At 41.9% G+C, this 18,355-nt stretch overlaps 1 protein-coding gene across 2 annotated transcripts in view; it reads left to right on the top strand.

Annotated features, from left to right (window-relative positions):
• Positions 1-18,355, top strand: part of NRXN2 (neurexin 2) — a 586,635-nt gene that overhangs the window by 398,869 nt on the left and 169,411 nt on the right. The window contains exons 3-4 of one of the 2 annotated variants that reach the window (XM_040409374.1): positions 13,434-13,605; positions 16,117-16,206. In XM_040409374.1, the coding sequence (XP_040265308.1) occupies positions 13,434-13,605; positions 16,117-16,206 (262 nt within the window). The remainder of the gene's footprint in view (positions 1-13,433; positions 13,606-16,116; positions 16,207-18,355) is intronic. The other variant, XM_040409373.1, reaches the window with a different exon arrangement.

Here is an 18,355-nt window from a genome sequence, read left to right as displayed (position 1 = left end):
GGTCATATTTTTTGGACGGACTGGAAACACGGATCACGGACGCGGATGACAAACGGTGCATTATCCGAGTTTTCAACGGATCCATTGAAAGTCAATGGGTCCGCAGGAAATCACGGAAAACGGAACAACGGACACGGAACACAACAACGGTCGTGTGCATGAGGCCTTAGTCAGCGTTCAGCGCTGTACTTATATGCTGTAAAATCTTTATTGATGTATTTCGGTGGAAAAAAAATTGTATTCAGCAATCAGCGATGTAGTTATATGTGGTAAAATCTTTTGTGACGTACTTCGGTGGAAAAACAAATCTTATTCAGTGTTCAGCGCTGTACTTATATGCAGTAAAATCTTTATTGATGTATTTCGGTAGAAAAAAAAATTGTATTCAGCGTTCAGCGCTGCAGTTATATGTGGTAAAATCTTTATTGACGTATTGCGGTCAAATTTTTTTTTTATTCAGCATTCAGCGCTGTAGTTATGTGCGGTAAAATCTCCATGATGATAAATCTGCGGTGTGGGGGCCCCGTGTAGCTTCTACACACTTTCAAATAATCCTTTAGTGGAGCGAATAGATGCCGGATGACCGGGACTCTCCCTGACCTTCCCAGGAGCTGCTGTCCGAACTCGGAAGCAGCTGTTCATTTCTGAGACGTCCGTATAGTGCGGGGGAATCTGAACACCATCTCCATCTTCATGCACGTTATATGCGGTAAAATCTTTTGTGACTTATTTCGGTGTAAAAACTAATTTTATTCAGCGTTCAGCGCTGCAGTTCTATGCGGTAAAATCTTTAGTGACGTATTTTGGTGGAAAAACAATTCTTATTCAGCGCCGTAGTAATATGCGGTAAAATCTTTTGTGATGTATTTCGGTAAAAAAACTAATTGTAATCAGTGTTCAGCGCTGCAGTTCTATGCAGTAAAATCTCTAGTGATGAATTTTGGTGGAAAAACAATTCTTATTCAGCGTTCTGCACTGTAGTAATATGCTGTAAAATCTTTTGTGATGTGTTTCGGTGGAAAAACAAATTTTAATCAGCGTTGCAGTTATATGCGGTAAAATCTTTTGTAACGTATTTCGGTGAAAAAAACATTTTTATTCAGCGTTCAGCGCTGAAGTAATACGCGGTAAAATCTTTTGTGATGTATTTCGGTGGAAAAACTAATTTTAATCAGCGCTGAAGTAATACGCGGTAAAATCTTTTGTGATGTATTTCGGTGGAAAAACTAATTTTAATCAGCGCTGTAGTAATACGCAGTAAAATCTTTTGTGATGTATTTCGGTGAAAAAATAAATGTGGTTCAGCGTTCAGTGCTGTAGTAATATGTAATAAAATCTTTATAGAAGTATGTCGATCGAAAAACAAAATAATTCAGTGGTCAGCGCTGCGGTAATATGCAGTAAAATCTTTATTGAAGTATTTTTGAAGTATTTCGGTAGAAAAACACAATTTATTCTGTGGTCAGCGCTGTGGTTATATGTAGGGTTGAGCGAACCCGACTGTAAAGTTTTAACCCCAGATCCGAACCCAAACATTTCAGTAAAAGTTCGGGTTCGGGTTTGGTGTTCGTTGATTTAATGGCGCTTGTTGAAAAGCTGCAGGGCAGCCAATCAACAAGCGTTTAACTCGTGTGCCCTTAGAAGCCATCACAGCCATGCTGCAAACTACAGCAATTATTTCTGTGGGTGCTATGCTAAATTTTTGTACCCCTGAGCCCAGTGCCAAAGAGAAATAAGCTTTAATCAGTCTGTTTGTTAGGTGGGCGTCGGTGACCATTTTTGCAAGTGCAGTGCACTTGCAACTGCATGTGTGCCAGGGACATTACTTTAATCCTGTTCTGGTAGCTCAGTGGGTGACATCAAGGCATTTTTTAAGGACACCTGCACTGCATATGTGCCAGGGGAACGGAAAATAATATAGGTAATCCGTCTGTGACTTCAGGGCCCCGGGGGGGCACATATTAACATTTTTTTCTGTGAAGTACCCTTGTGCTGAACATCTGACAGGAAAAATCTATTCATTAAATCCATCTGTTAGATTCCAAGGGGACAAATTCCCTTGTTTTGGCGGTCAAGTAACCCTGCGGCCTGCAGTGCATACCTGCCAGTGAAAATAAATCTATTTCATTAGTCTGTCACATATTTGTGTGACCTAAAGCGATTTTTTTCTCTTTCTGACACTGGCACTGCATATCTGACAGTCAAATAAAACCAGTAAATACTGCTATTACATTGTCGGTAGACAAATTTCCATTTTTTGTGCTAGAAAATAATTTGTTTGGCCTGCGCTGCATTTCTGGCAGTCCAATAAAATCTGCAAATACTGCTGTTACATTGTTGGTTGAAAAAAATGTACTTTTTGTGCTAGACAGTACATTTGCAGCCTGCGCTGCATTTCTGACAGTCCACTAAAACCGTTAAATACTGCTGTTACATTGTTGGTTGAAAAAAGCCCACTTTTTGTGCTAGATAGTACATTTGCAGCCTGCGCTGCATTTCTGACCAGTGATGGCCAGTTCGCAGTGTTCGCCAGCAAACACATGCGATCTGCCATCTTAATTGACAAGTCCGGCGAGGCACAGGTAAGTCCTTACCTGTGCCTGTGTGCGAGCCAGTCTGAAATGAAATGCTGTCTCCGAGAGCAGGCCGTTCCGAGAACGGCCCCCGGAACTGCCTTCTCCCAGAGACCGCATTTAATTTCAGACCGGCTCGCGCACAGGCACAGGTAAGGACTTACCTGTGCCTCGCCGGACTTGTCAATTAAGATGGCAGATCGCATGTGTTCACTGGCGAACACTGCGAACTGGCCATCCCTATTTCTGACAATCCAATAAAACCGCTAAATACTGCTGTTACATTGTTGGTTGAAAATAACTCACTTTTTGTGCTAGATAGTACATTTGCGGCCTGCGTTGCATTTCTGACAGTCCAATGAAACCAGTCAATACTGCTGTTACATTTTTGGTTGACAAATTCACATTTTTCGGGACCGTGAAGTAATTAAATTTGCCAGTCACAAATAAATAAATAAATTTTTTCTCTTTATGACACCGGCACAGCCTTACTGTTAATTGTTGACTATTGGCGGTTTCATTGTCGCCTGACATAAACCATCTGTTAGTTTGGAGGGTGAACGCAAAGAATGAGGAGAGCTTCAAATAAGGGACGTGGCCCTGGTCGTGGTGCAGCTGGTGTTGGTGGAGCTTCTGTTGCAGGAAGAGGACGTGGTCGATCTGTGCAAGCTACACGCACAAGTGTAGTTCGGAGGAAGAGGCGGTGGTCGCACAGAGCCATCAGTACAGCAAAAGAGGGAGCAGGGTGCAAAATCGGAGCGGCCGTCCCCTAGAAAGTACGCCTGCTACTGCCCAACGCACCAAGGGACCGAGCACACTAAAGCCAGCTCCAAGGAGTTCCCTGGCGTGGCAGTTCTTCAGATGATGTGCTGACGACAAGACACGAGTGGTTTGCTCGATGTGCAATCAGAGCCTGAGGCAAGGCATAAACCTGAGCACAACCCGCATGACCAGGCATCTAAGTGCAAAGCACGAGCTGCAGTGGAGTACACACCTCAAAAACCAAGAAAGGTCTCTGGCTCCTCCTGCTACCTCTTCTGCTGCAGTCACGGCCTCTTCATCCGCCTCTGGAGTGACAGTGGCACCTGCCACCCCACAAACAAAGGATGTGCCAGCAACGCCACCACCTCGGTCACCAAGCATCTCCACAATGTCTCATGGAAGCGTTCAGCTGTCTATCTCTAGAGATGTCGCAAACATAAAATTTTCTGTTTGCGAACGGTGAACGCGAATTTATGCAAATGTTTGCGAACCGGGCGAACCGCCATAGACTTCAATAGACAGGCGAATTTTAAAACCCACAGGGACTCTTTCTGGCCACAATAGTGATGGAAAAGTTGTTTCAAGGGGACTAACACCTGAACTGTGGCATGCCGGAGGGGGATCCATGGCAAAACTCCCATGGAAAATTACGTAGTTGACGCAGAGTGTGGTAAGTTGAATTGGTTGTGGTTGTATTGCTAGAATTGATGAATATAATGAATATAGCACTATATTCTCAATCTTTGTTATATTCTAGCAATACAACCATTAGGAACCCAGCTCTAAGTTGAATTCACAATGCGATTAATATAACCTGTATTAATCGCATTGCGATTACAACTTAGATCTGAGTTCCTAATGGTGTATTGCTAGAATTGACGAATATAACGAATATAGCACTATATTTTCAATCTTCGTTATATTCTAGCAATACAACTATTAGGAAAGCTGATTGGCTCGAATGTGTCTGCTGACTGTGAGGTACAGGGTCAAAGTTTGCTCAATGATGATGTATAGGGGGCGGACCAAACATCGCATATGTTCGCCCGCCGCGGAGAACGCGAACAAGCTATGTTCGCCGGGAACTGTTCGTCGGCGAATAGTTCGGGACATCTCTATCTATCTCCCAAACACTGGAGCGAAAGAAGAAGTACCCCCCTACCCACCCTACCAAATTCCTGGCCTTTGAAATGCTGTCATTCCGTCTGGTGGACACAGACAGTTTTAAGAATCTGATGGCGGTGGCTCTCCCACATTATGTTGTGCTCAGTTGCCACTACTTTTCCAGGCGAGCCATCCCTTCCCTGCACAACCAAGTGGGGGACAAAATCAGGTGTGCACTGCGCATCGACATCTGTGGCAAGGTCCACCTAACTACGGATACGTGGACCAATAAGCACGGTCATGGATGTTATATCTGCCAAGAGCACACTGGGTAAATGCAGTAGTGGCTGGGCCTGAAGCGGATAGCAGTTTGGCGCATGTCCTTCCACCACTGAGGATTGTAGGGCATTTCTCTTTGCCTATTGTTGCTTCCTCCTCCTACTCTGCTTCCTCATCCTCTACCACCTCCTCATCCGGTCAGCGTAACACCTTCACCACCAATTTCAGCACAGCCAGGGGTAAATGACAGCTGGCAGTTTTGAAACTTATCTGTTTGGGGGACAAACCCCACACTGCTCAGGAGCTGTGGATGGGCATGGAACAACAGACCGATGAGTGGTTGGTGCCAGTGAGCCTCAAGCCCGGCATGGTGGTGTGCGATAATGGGCGAAATCTCATAGCAGCTCTGGGGCTAGCCGGGTGGACGCACATCCCTTGCCTGGCGCATGTGCTGAATTTGGTGGTGCAGAAATTCCTGAAAAATTACCCCAATATGTCAGAGCTGCTGCAGAAAGTGCGGGCCGTCTGTGCGCGCTTTCTGCGTTCTCACCCTGCTGCTGCTCGCCTGTCACCGCCTCATATGCAACGTGCCCACAAGGTGGAACTCCACCTTGCACATGCTGGCCAGACTGTGCAAGCAGCAGCAGGCGATAGTGGAGTTTCAGCTGCAGCACGCATGGGTGAGTCGCTCTGCGGAACAGCACCACTTAACCACCAATGAGTTGGCCTCCATGCGAGACCTGTGTGCCTTGTTGCGCTGTTTCGAGTACTCCACCAACATGGCCAGTGCCGATGACACCGTAGTTATTATTCCACTTCTATGCCTCCTTGAAAAAAACGCTTCGGGCGATGATGGAAGAGGATGTGGCACAGGAGGAGGAAGAGGGATCATTTACAAGGGTTTTAGGCCAGTCATTCACAAGTGGCTCAGAGGGTGGGTTCCTGCACAACATACGCCAGATACACAATTGTCCAGCCAGGGCACAGTTCTGGAGGATGACGAGGTGGAGGATGAGGAGATGGAGGAGGAGGAACCGTGTTCACAGCAGGGTGGCACCCAAACCAGCTCATGGGCATCATTGGTCAGTGGCTGGGGGGATACAGAGGACACAGACGATACACCTCCCACAGAGGACAGCTTGTCGTTGCCTCTGGCCAGCCTGGCACACATGAGCGATTACATGCTGCAGTGTCTCCGCAAAGACCGCCGAGTTGGCCACATTCAAACTTGTTCTGATTACTGGGTGGCCACGCTGCTGGATCCCCATTACAAGGACAACGTACCGTCCTTAATTCCGTCACTGGAGCGTGATCGGATGATGTGCAAGTACAAGCGCACGCTGGTAGATGCGCTGTTGATGGCATTCCCACCTGACAGCGGGGGGCACAGTGGAAGCACAAGGCAGAGGAGGAGAAAGAGGTCGCCAACGCAGCTGGGGCACCACCAGCACCTCAGAAGGCAGGGTTAGCATGGCTGAAATGTGGAAAAGCTTTGTCAGCACGCCACAACAACCAGCACCACCAGCTGATATGGAACGTCTTAGCAGGAGGCAGCATTTCAGCAACATGGTGGAGCAGTATGTGTGCACACGCCTACACGTACTGACTTATCGGTCTGCCCCCTTCAACTTCTGGGTCTCCAAATTGGGCACATGGCCTGAGCTTGCCCTTTACTCCTTGGAGGTGCTGACCTGCCCTGCAGCCAGTGTATTGTCTGAACGTGTGTTTAGCACGGCACGGGGCGCTATCACAGACAAGCATGGATCCCACAGGACTTGTCCGTACCTTGTGCAGAATAGACATGTATATCAGCCTCACCCAGCCATTGTTATACTCCAGCGCACTTTCTCATTGTTTTATTTTTTATATTTCCCAATGTTTTGGGGTGTACCCTACTTTAAACAAAAAAATTTATTAAAAAATACCAGGGTTGGCTACCTCCCCCTCCACCACCGCCGCTTCCACCTACACCGCCACATCCACCGCCTCCTCAACCTCCTACTCCATATGGACCTACACCTTGTAGATCAAGATTATTATTTTTTATTTTTACTTATTTTATGTTATTTTAAGTCATTGCACTATCCACATTTGTTTGCTGAGCACTTGCCATGCTCTTAAGCACATTTTGCTGCCTTTTGCAGTGAAATATAATCAGTAAATACAACTTTGACATTGTTTGTGAAAAAAACACTTTTTTTTTTTGCCATAAAGTACCTTTGCGGCCTGCGCTGTATTTGTGTTGGTGAAAGAAAATCAGTTAAATCCGTTTCACTGTTGGTGAAATTTTTTTTTTTTCTTTGGCCAGAAAATACCTTTGCAGCCTGCATATGTGACAGCCAGGCAAATAAATACACTAAATTTATCTGTTGGATTTTTGGGTGACATATTCACAGTTTGGTCTTTCAACTAACCCTGCGGCCTGCACTGCATATGTGACAGCCAGGCCAATAAATTCAGCAAATCCATCTGTTTGCGTGTGTGTGGGGAGGGGGGGGGGTGACATTTCCCCGGTTATCAGGCCAGTCATTTACAAGTGGCTCGGATGTTAGGTTCCTGCACCAACATAGGCCAGGTACACAATTGTACAGCCAGGGCACATGTGCAATACACCATTTTTACACCCCGGACACAGAAAGATAATTTATCTGTATGTTCAATCTGTGGCTGACCTTTCTACAGTGATTTTTTGGGTGGGCACAATGCAACATGTAAAATAAATATAAATAATTTAATATTAGATCAAGATTATTATTTTTAATTTTTACGTATTTTATGTAATTTTAAGTCATTTCCTTATCCACATTTGTTTGCAGAGCACTTGCCATGCTCTTAACCACATTTTGCTGCCTTTTGCAGCCCTCTAGCCCTTTCCATGACTTTTTTAGAGGCATTTTAGTGCTCCAAAGTTCGGGTCCCCATTGACTTCAATGGGGCTCGGGTTCTGGGTCAAGTTTGGGTCCTGAACTCAAACTTTTTTGCGAAATGAGGCCGAACCTGTCGAACCCGAACTTTTAGTTGTCCGCTTAACTCTAGTTATATTGTGACTCTTCTGGGCTCAAAGCTATCTTGACGCTTTGTCTTGTCATTGTCTGTAGCTACTGGAGGCCTGTTCATGCCAGGCAGGTTCCTCCAGAAGTATCTTGGTCGATCGACACTCTGTCATTGTGCCATTCTGTGGCTTCCTCATGCTGCTGCCACCCCCAGACTCTGTCTTTGTGCCACTCTGTGGACTACTTATGCTGATGCCACCTCCAGGCTCTGCCATTGTGCCACTATTTGGCCTCCTCCTGATGCAGCTGCTGTTGCTGCCACCTCCAGGCTTTGCCGTTGTGCCACTCTGCGGCCTACTCATGCTCCTGCCACCTCCAGACTCCTTCATTGTGCGACTCGGTGGCCTACTTATGCTGCCTCCACCTCCAGACTCTGTCATTGTACCACTCGGTGGCCTCCTCATACTGCTGCCAAGTCCAGACTCGGTCATTGTGCCGCTCGGTGGCCTCCTCATACTGCTTCCACCTCCAGTCCCTGTCATTGGGCCACTCTCTCTGTGTAGCAGCTTTAAGGCCTGTATGGTCACATCAGAATTGGATTATGAATTGGTAACTCTGTTTTAGATCCACTCCGTTTTTTTTTTTTAGCATGAGCAATACTGATGGATTACTGAAAAAATGCTGACCAAGTGAAGGCAAATGCTCAACAGACATGATCCGTTTTTTGTGGGTTATTGCTCTGACGGATCAGAGGAAGGGCAAAATAATCGGTGACATCAACACAAACTTACTGCTGACACCCTCTCCACTCTGTTCATACCGGGCAGGTTCCCCTAGAAGTATCTTGGTCGATCGACACTCTGTCATTGTGCCTTTCTGTGGCTTCCTCATGCTGCTGCCACCTCCAGACTTTGTCGTTGTGCCACTCTGTGGACTACTCATGCTGCTGCTACCTCCAGACTCGGTCATTGTGCCACTCTGTGGCCTCCTCCTCCTCATACTGCTGCCACCTCCAGACTTTGTCATTGTGCCACTCTGTGGCCTACTCATGCTGCTGCCACCTCCAGACTCTGTCGTTGTGCCACTCTGGGCCTACTCATGCTGCTGCCCCCACAGACTCGGTCATTGTGCCATTCTGTGGCCTACTCATGCTGCCGCCACCTCCAGACTCTGTCGTTGTGCCATTCTGTGGCCTACTCATGATGCTGCCACCTCCAGACTCTGTCATTGTCCACTCGGTGGCCTCCTCATACTGCTTCCACCTCCAGTCCCTGTCATTGGGCCACTCTGTGGTCTCCTTATGCTGATTTCACCTCACCACTATGTCATAGGTCTACTCTGTGGACTTCTCATGCTGTTCCCACCCTTCCCCACTTCATGACAGGTCCATTATTTTGGCTGACATCATAATTTATTTGACACTTCTTCTGATCTGTCAGAAGGAAGGAAAAATGAGACACACAATGGATCCTGTCTGTGTAGCCGCTTTAAGGCCTGTATAGTCCCATCAGAATTGGCTTATGAATTGGTAACCAAAAGCAGGAGTGGGTAAAAAACACAGAAGACATGCAAATATTTGGTTCGTGTGGCATCTCTGTTTTAAATTCACTCCTGTTTTTTTTTGGGCATTAGCAATACTGATGGATTATTGAACAAATGCTGACTGAGTGAAGGTAAATGCTCAACAGACAGGATCCGTTTTTTGAGGGGTTATTGTTGTGACGGAACAGAGGAAGGGCAAAATAATCTGTGACGTCAACACACTGACACCCTCCCCACTCTGTCGGGGGGGGCTCTACTTGTATAAGCGTTTAATAGAACAGGTTCTGTAGACATCTATGTGGAATCAGCTGACGACGGTGTAAAAGGAGTGCGTTTCTTCTTGGCGCTAACATCGACCTGTAAGGCTGAGTTGATACTTTAATTATTTGGTCAGTTTTGGCCCCGTGACTGCCCAAATAAGTGAAGTATGCAGTGATTCTAAGAGCGACGCCTGTTATTTGCTTGTCATACTGACTCACAGTATCGTTTCACTACCACAGCAGACTCCCTATGCGTGTTACTGCAAAACAAAGTATTCTACACCCCTATAAAGGCTCTCTGTAGTCTGGAAATAGCAGTTTTATAACGCGATTCGCTGCAAATAAATTCAGATTGAAGCAAATGTTTTCGAAAAATTTGGCGAACCGGCAGAATCTAATTTTTTTAAAATTTGCTCATCTCTAGCCATAATCCTTCAATTTTTTGGATAATGTATTGAACAGTGCTCTGTGAAATGTTAAGAGCTTGGGATATTTTTTTATATCCTAACCATGCTTTACACTTCTCTGCAACTTTATCCCTGACCTGTCTGTTGTGTTTCTTGGTTTTCATGATGCTGTTTGATCACTAATGTTCAATAACAAATCTGTGAGGCCTTCAGAGAACAGCTGTAGTTATACTGAGAATAAATTACAATATATTACTAATAAATTAGTAATAAATTACTAATTAGGTGAATTTTGAAGCCAATTGGTCACACTCGATTTTATTTAGGGGTATCAAAGTACAGGGGGCTAAATACAAAAGCACGCCACACTCTTCAGATTATTATTTATTACACATTTTGAAAATCATGTATCAATTTTACTTCACACATAAAATCCTAATGAAATACATTAAAGATTGTAGGTTTAAAGTGAAAAAAATGTGTAAAAGTTCAAGGGGTTTCAATACTTTTTGAAGGCACATGTAGAGCAGCACTATAGCTGGCCATTATATGATATCTGTATGGCATTTTTCTTCAGCTGTATCTCAGGATCTAAGATTTTTTGAGCTAGGGTGGAGACTGCTATGATACATTCCATACACTGCTCTCAGAAACTAGAGCAGATTCGGTTCCCCTGCCATTGTCTCTCTTATACGGAGAAGTAGCTATAACACAGCTAAATATTTTGCTGCAGCAGTGTGATTGTTTCTGTCTCTCTGATTATCTCTCACTTGGCTTCTCTTCCATCCTTTTTCCTCTTCCCTCCATAGACTTCTATGTTCAGCATGTAAGCTGATCCCTTAAATGGCCTAAGACAAATTTAGAAGTGAATTCAGAGTGAATGCATAGTTTTGGAGGAAGGGAAAATGACAAAAGGAATTTTTTCTCTGATCAGATCTATTACAAAGTTTCTTATATTCTCAAGTATTATTAATGTATGCAAAGTTTGTTGACAGTACCATAATCATTTAGATTTCCATGTTTAAATAAATTGTCCGAAGTACGTTTTTCATGTTTTTGTATAGTAGTGGTTTCCACCTTGCTACTACCTAATTAATCCCATTTTAAGTTATGAACACTAAACTGAAAGTTATGAACACTAAACTGAAAGGCAGTAAGAATTCAATAAGTGTGTTATGTGCTTACTCAGCTTTCCTCTGTAAAATATTACATTTTATTTATTGATCAGGAACACTTGACAAATTTTCTATAAAAGGTACATGTGGAAGAGGGTAAATGCATTTAATCTAACCATATAAACAGGAATGTTAAACTGGTTTGGTCAAAATATTTTGTCAACATAAATATTAAGAACGCTATAAACAAAATATCAAAATATGGCAAAAACATTGTTTTAGCATAAACTCAATTCAGCAATGCTAAATATACTGTAGATCAAACAGTAGCAAAATGTTTGTGGCTTGTGAAGAAGGTATCTACTGTAGCTGAACAATGAGATGTGTTTCCCACAAAATGCCTCTATGTTTTCCTCTAGTAGAATTGTGTAAACATTTTAGAAGATAGACGTCACCATATGTATTTCATGTAAACTCTATTCTAATTTCCAGAAAATGTTGATTTTAAAACACCTCAGTGCCTAAGCCTTATCTACAACTCTGTTTAAGAAAATTGTTGAAATAACTTTGTGCTACTTAATTTTAAAATATTTTGTTTTATTTTGAAATGTTCATTTTAAGACTTTTTCTGAAGCTGGTCTGTTGAATTATTTTCCATAGAAAATAATTTATTATTCTGTGAGTTTGTGTTTAATGGAATACTGTATGTAATCAGAAAATGACCTATTGTTCAAATTAAGTTTTTATGTTTAACAAATTTTTTAAGAATTTGTGGTGGCTAATCCTGCCTGTAATGATATCACCTCTGTGTATAGATAAGACACATTCATCCATTCACAATAAGGGGTTGTCAAATCTTATCTATTCTTTCCTTGTACAATGATCTCTGCACATGTCACAGAGCATGCCTAGAAAACTTTCCCATTGAAGTCAATGGGGCCCCCTCCAGTGTTCCCTCTAAGCCTTGGCAGCTGCTGAGCGGGTCGGCTCAGAGCTCGGGACAGCGGCATCAAAGATGGGGAATAGGAAAACCTAAGATAATTGTCACATCAAAGAGCATACAGTGTAACCCCTGCAGCATCCTGTACAATACAGTATAATCCCTGCCCCATGCTGTATAATATACAGTATAGTTCATACACCATGCAGTACAATATACAGTATAGCTCATACACTATGCTGTACAATATACGGTATAGTTCATACACCATGCTGTACAATATACAATATAACCCCTACACAATGCTGTATAATATACATTATAATCCATACACCATGCTATACCGTATACATTATAATTCCGCCACCATGCAGTACAATATACATTATAATCCATACATCATGCCGTACAATATACACAATAACCCCACAGTCTAGGTGTTATACTGTATATTGTATGGTATGGTGTATGAACTTTACTGTATATTGAACGGCATGGTGTATGGATTATAATGTATACTGAACAGCATGGTGTATGAACTATATTGTATATTGTATGACATGGTGTATGGATTGTAATGTACATTGTATAGCTTGGTGTAGGGGTTATACTGTATATTGGCATAGCGTATGGATTATAATGTACATTGTAAAGCATGGTGCAGGGATTATACTGTATATTGTACAGCATGGTACAAGGATTATAATGTATACTGTACAGCAAATGTATGGAGGTAACACCATGCCGGACATTATAACCCCTGCGTCATGCTGTACAATAAACAGTATAACCCCTACACAGTGTAGAGGTATACTGTATATTGTGTGGCACAGTGTATGCACATGTTCTCCTCTTCCAGTAGCATCAGCGCATGAGGAAGAAGGCGGGGCCAGCCTGGAGCGCTGACACTGGATAACGCCAGGACGTTAAGAGAACTGTGGGCAATATGGTGGGTGCCTGTTCCGAGTTCTAGGGCCACCCACTACAGCAATTAAGTGAAAATTGTGTGCATTGCCATGGTGGGCTTCCCCAGAGTACAGAACAGGCATACACCATTACATGAAGTCCGGGCTACGGCGGTGAGAGGGCCTGCAGAGGTCCTGAGCGGAGGCATAAAGGAAACTGCGAGCCCATGCAGCTTACAGGGAACACTGGTCCCCTCTTGTCCATTGTGTGTATGGCCCATGTGGCTGCCAAAAAGTAATTTCCTTAATGCTTTCTAGATGCTGTTAAGAACAGCTCAGCAAGATGGCAGCCCTCATAATAATGTTAAGGAAATAGAACAAAAAAATCTGCAATCGGAAAATAAAATCAGATTAGAAAAAATGATATGTGCTACTGTCTGGTTTAACGGGCATCTAAACATTTTGGTGAAATATTTTCTTTGAGCCACATGATTTAGCAAATGTATTTGTTCGGCAATAAATTAATTTTTTACTGTTTTTTTTTTCCCTTTAGGACCAGGGCACAGTGGGCGTGATTTTTAATGTGGGCACAGATGATATAACTATTGAAGAACCAGGGGCCCTGGTGAGCGATGGGAAGTATCATGTGGTCCGATTTACCCGTAGTGGGGGTAATGCTACCTTGCAGGTGGACAGCTGGCCAGTCAACGAAAGGTACCCTGCAGGTGAGGAAAGCAAGTACAAATAATGTACATGGAAAGTAATTCCCCCAAGGGTCCATGCCATGCTATAGCTAATGGTAGTCTTTATTTGAAAGCAGTTCCTAATACTGCTGTTTTTGTCATGCAGTAAAAAGATTGCCCCTTGTACAGCAAATGGCAGGTATTGCTGTAAATGATGACTATTTAACACATACATACAGTACTTTACTAGTATTCAGTTAATGATAGTCAGAAACTTGTAAGAAGATATTGTTCAAACATGAGGGGACTCAGGTTTGTAAAGCTTTAGACTACATGTTTGGAGATAGCAAGCAGATGCACCAGTGAACAAGCCAGATGCAAGCACCCGACACAGCATTGCCACAGAATGTCCATGGCTAGATAATCACAATCAAATCATCCCTTTTCCTGGTAGAAGCATCTAAGTGTATAATGTGAGGAAAGGTTCCCACCATGCCCTTGACCTCAGCACTCTTACTTTCTCATTAATAGTGCTCTATCATGCCTTCTACCATTCTTTATGTCTAACTGGCTATTGTAGATTCCAGTTTCTTTCAAATTTATTAGACATTTTTCCATAGACCATTCTGAAAACTTCCAAACACAAATAGAGAAGAATATTATCTTGTCACATTTACGTACACGAGTTATAGGACATTTATGCAGGTCAATGTTTACATGTAGATGAACTCTTAAACAATGTTGGCCTTATGTGACTCCCGGACCTAATAGAAACCCATTTACTTGCACTGAGCTTTTGCAAATTGGATCCATTTTATCTCCCCATTAAGCTGTATTCTTAAATGCTGCTTGTAATTTTTATAATATTTGGTTAAAAAAAATGCAAGAAATTGTTTTCTCTATAAGGTATGTGTTGAATCTTGACTGAATAAATAATGAGAAAATATGAATTAATTAACAAAAAGTACTGATAAACCTCGTGCTTAAATCTACTGGTAATCTGAGTCTAAACTTCCCGACTATCCCCTTAACTATTTTCTAAACGGAACTAACTAGAGCTTAGCTTTTATTCCATTCTGCCCTCATTACAACCAGAGTAATTTTAGACTGAAGAATATACTTGGAATGCAAGATTTGGGAAAAGTGCACTTTGTGCCATGCTGTAGTTTTTTTTTATTTTTTATTTTTAGATAGTATATTGTTCTATTTGCTATTGGGTTTAAAAGGAATAGCATGGACTCTGCTCTAGACCAGGCTTCCAAAAGCAGCAATACCAGCATTATTTATCCTATGGGAATAGGAGGACATTTACAGAGATTGCAAATTGTGGCTCACAAAACAATTCAGATTGGGGGACAGTTATCAAAACCAGTACAAAATGGAGGAGTTGCAGGCAATCAGATTGCATTTCAGTTTCAAAAGGACCAATAAGAGCTGATATCTTATTGGTTGTTATTGGAAACTGCTTTACCTTTTCTTTGCCAAGTTGTAATAACTGTCTTTCAGTGTTCATTACACATAGATCCGCCAGCTATGAAGCTCAGCATTGACAAATTGGCTGGCAATTGAAAAACCGATTTATTAACTGCATTTTGTCTTTTCTAAGTGAACGTGGTTGTTATTAGCTGGTATTTCTATGTTTCTGCGTGAAGACTTCTAAACCTCCCAACATTTGTAAGTGTGAATTTGTTTGCATTTTGTAAAGTTCAGGAAGATTTTGTATTTTAGTGCCAAACTCGTGTCTCCTACCTCTATGCCTTGACTCTTGCACATATCCAGCATGTTGTTCACTTCCGTCTGTCTGTGGTTTCAGAATTTACTGTATGTCCATAGAAGCACCCTGGACCCTTCAACTATATCTTAGCCGTGGAACATTCTCTCCTTTCCTACCTTGTGCTTTGTATGTTTTCCCTTATAGCACTGATAGCCCTTAGAAATGACAGCCTTCTATTATTTCTGAGGTACAGCAATAATTGACACACGATAAACAATGAAATATTAGAGTCACTGCATTGATGCAATTACGTCATATTCCCCCCAAAAAATGCTTCTAAACCTACAAGGAAAACATGTAATCTTCAAGATGCTCTCTGAATAAAATGAGCAAGAGTAAATATGACTTTAATGACAAGAATAATCACTTATCTGTTATAGCAAAATAATAGCTTTCAAGGTACCAATTGGTCTCTGGTATGCTTTCACTGAATGTATTGATTCTATCTAGTCAAGTGGATGCCAAGAGGATGGACACGTGTTGTAGGTTAGGGGTGGTATGAAAGTGAAATAATCTGTAGTATTAAACTAACAAGATTTAGGATGGAGTATGGAAGTAGTAGACAGTTATCTGTCATTGGTTTCCCAGATTTTGCAGTCCATACTATTTATATTGTTTTGCATAACTGGTTCTAATAAATGAAGGCATAATGGGACTAATCTTAAATCTCTCTTAACCATTTTCTAACTACTGTAACTGTTCCATGAACTGTTAACCTCTAACCTTTCGCCTTTCAGATTCTAATGCATCTAATGTTCTTTTATTAAAACTCTATAAAGGGAACCCAGATAGTGAAAGATTGGCGCTTGCCCGTCAGCGCATCCCCTACCGCCTGGGTCGTGTTGTAGACGAATGGCTGCTAGACAAAGGTAATTTTTGTGGGGATTGGGAGGATGGTTTAAAAATGACGGAGTGAGAAGGTGAAGAGAATTCTTCAAAATAAAACTTACAAATTTAATAAATCTCCTAAACATTATCAGAAAAGTTGTCTTCTTTATCCTTTACTGTTATTTTGTCCACTCTTTTTTTCATAATTCATATTGTAAAAGCCAATTTTGTAAATGATAGTAAATTTACATTTCAACTGTCCATTGAAGACATTTACATTCATTGCAAACATTTAATTCTATCTTTTCATATGTGTGGTAGCAATCTTTTATCCAAAGTTTACACATAGACCAGACATCAGAGCAGTGATTATGCAATTTTGTTATTTATTGATGTGGAGTCTACTGCATATTCTGGGAAAGGTCAGGGAAACTTACTATAAACATGAAGCTGTTTTTGGAATGGGCTTTTTATCTGGCATATGCAAAATTGAGAATAATAATAAAAAAAAAAGGCTAAGGCATATCACATGCCCTGTATCTATGGTATCCTTCACAGCATAGACTCATATATGTTTTGAACTTTTAGCTGCATATTTAAAAGGAATAAAATTATAAAGTGGGAAAAGTAAAAACTTCATTTGTAGAAACTACATGCACTACTTTGATTGACAGGGCAAGGCAGGTGTGATCACATTTACACTGCCTGACTCTGTAAATCAAAGTACAGGAAACATGGCAGTTGCAAAGAGAGCTGAGTCTCTATGAGTAATGACAATATCCCCATTACTCTTAGAGGCTCATTTTCATATAGTAAAACTTCATTTTTCTGAGCAATGTGGACACATATGAACATGGGATCAACACAGATAACGTCAGCTGTCAAACGCACATATAACAAGTATACCTCTTAGTAATCGTGGTGCATCTTGGCCTGTCCATATACCAGAACTGAATCTACGATGGCTGGTTTGTGGTAGCTTTCTGGTGTATATTATAATAATTGTGTTTTTCTCAATAATGATCATAAACTTTTCTCAATAATGATCATAAATGCCATTTGGCATTAGATAAGTATTTAGCTCTTTATTTTTATTTTTTTAATTCTGATATAGTGCCTGCTTTCGCTATGTCTTGGTATGGAATTTCATAGTTTGACTACTCTAACTACTGTTAATCGAATCAAAGCCAAACTAATTGACTTCGATCTAAATTTCAGGAAAAGTTACATTTCCTTGTGCTTCGTTGTAACAAATCTATTTTGCCTGAAATGGTTTATAAAAAAACATACTCACCTCATCCATTTGCGCGTGAAAAGGCCGTCGCAGCTATCTTTATTGCAGAGACCGATAAAAACCTTGCACAGGGTGACACATGATGTCACCACGCCAGCATACTGGTCAAGCATGGTGACATCACCAGATTTTGTGCGGTGTCTTCAATTAAGATGGCCACGATGGCCTATACGGAAGCAAATGGATAAAGTACGTTTTTTTTTAAACCTGATTAACCCCTGATAGGCTAAAATTGTGGTCAATGATGGGGGCAGTGTGATTTCTGTTCCCTGTCATTGCGTCCCTTACATACAAAGGAATGTGCTTCAAGACAAAGTAATTAGTAACAAATGAAGTTTTTTGGTGAAATTTCATTTAGCCCAGACAAGCACATGCGTCGCTACCTGGAAGTTTAGGGGCACATGTGCAGTCACTGCTTATGTAGCGGAAACAGAACATCTGCACTTGTACCGCTACTCAGAGCAGTGGCACAGGCGCAAGATTGTCAGGGCTGGGTGAGATGTCCAGCCTTGTCAATCAAGCGGCAGTTGAAGTATCCTCAGCCGTGGGAAGAACCCATCGCAGGTGCAGAACCCTTCTTAGTAACATAGTTTATAAGGCTGAAAAAGACATCTGTGCATCTAGTTCAGCCTGTTATCCTGCAAGTTGATCCAGAAGAAGGCAAAAAAAAAACATGAGGTAGAAGCCAATTTCCCCCACTTTAGGGGAAAGAAATTCCTTCCCGACTCTAATCAGGCAATCAGAATAACTCCCTGGATGAACGACCCATGAGACAAATCAATTCTTAAAAATCATTTTTACATCACCGCTATTTTTCCGTTCTTCTGATCCATCAGAAGAACAGAAAATACTGATTCCTGTAAAAAAAAAAAAAGAAGTTTCCTGTGCATCTTATT

This window comes from Bufo bufo, chromosome 10 (assembly GCF_905171765.1).
Source record: "Bufo bufo chromosome 10, aBufBuf1.1, whole genome shotgun sequence".
Taxonomy (NCBI): domain Eukaryota; kingdom Metazoa; phylum Chordata; class Amphibia; order Anura; family Bufonidae; genus Bufo; species Bufo bufo.
This window is presented reverse-complemented; position numbering and strand designations above follow the sequence as displayed.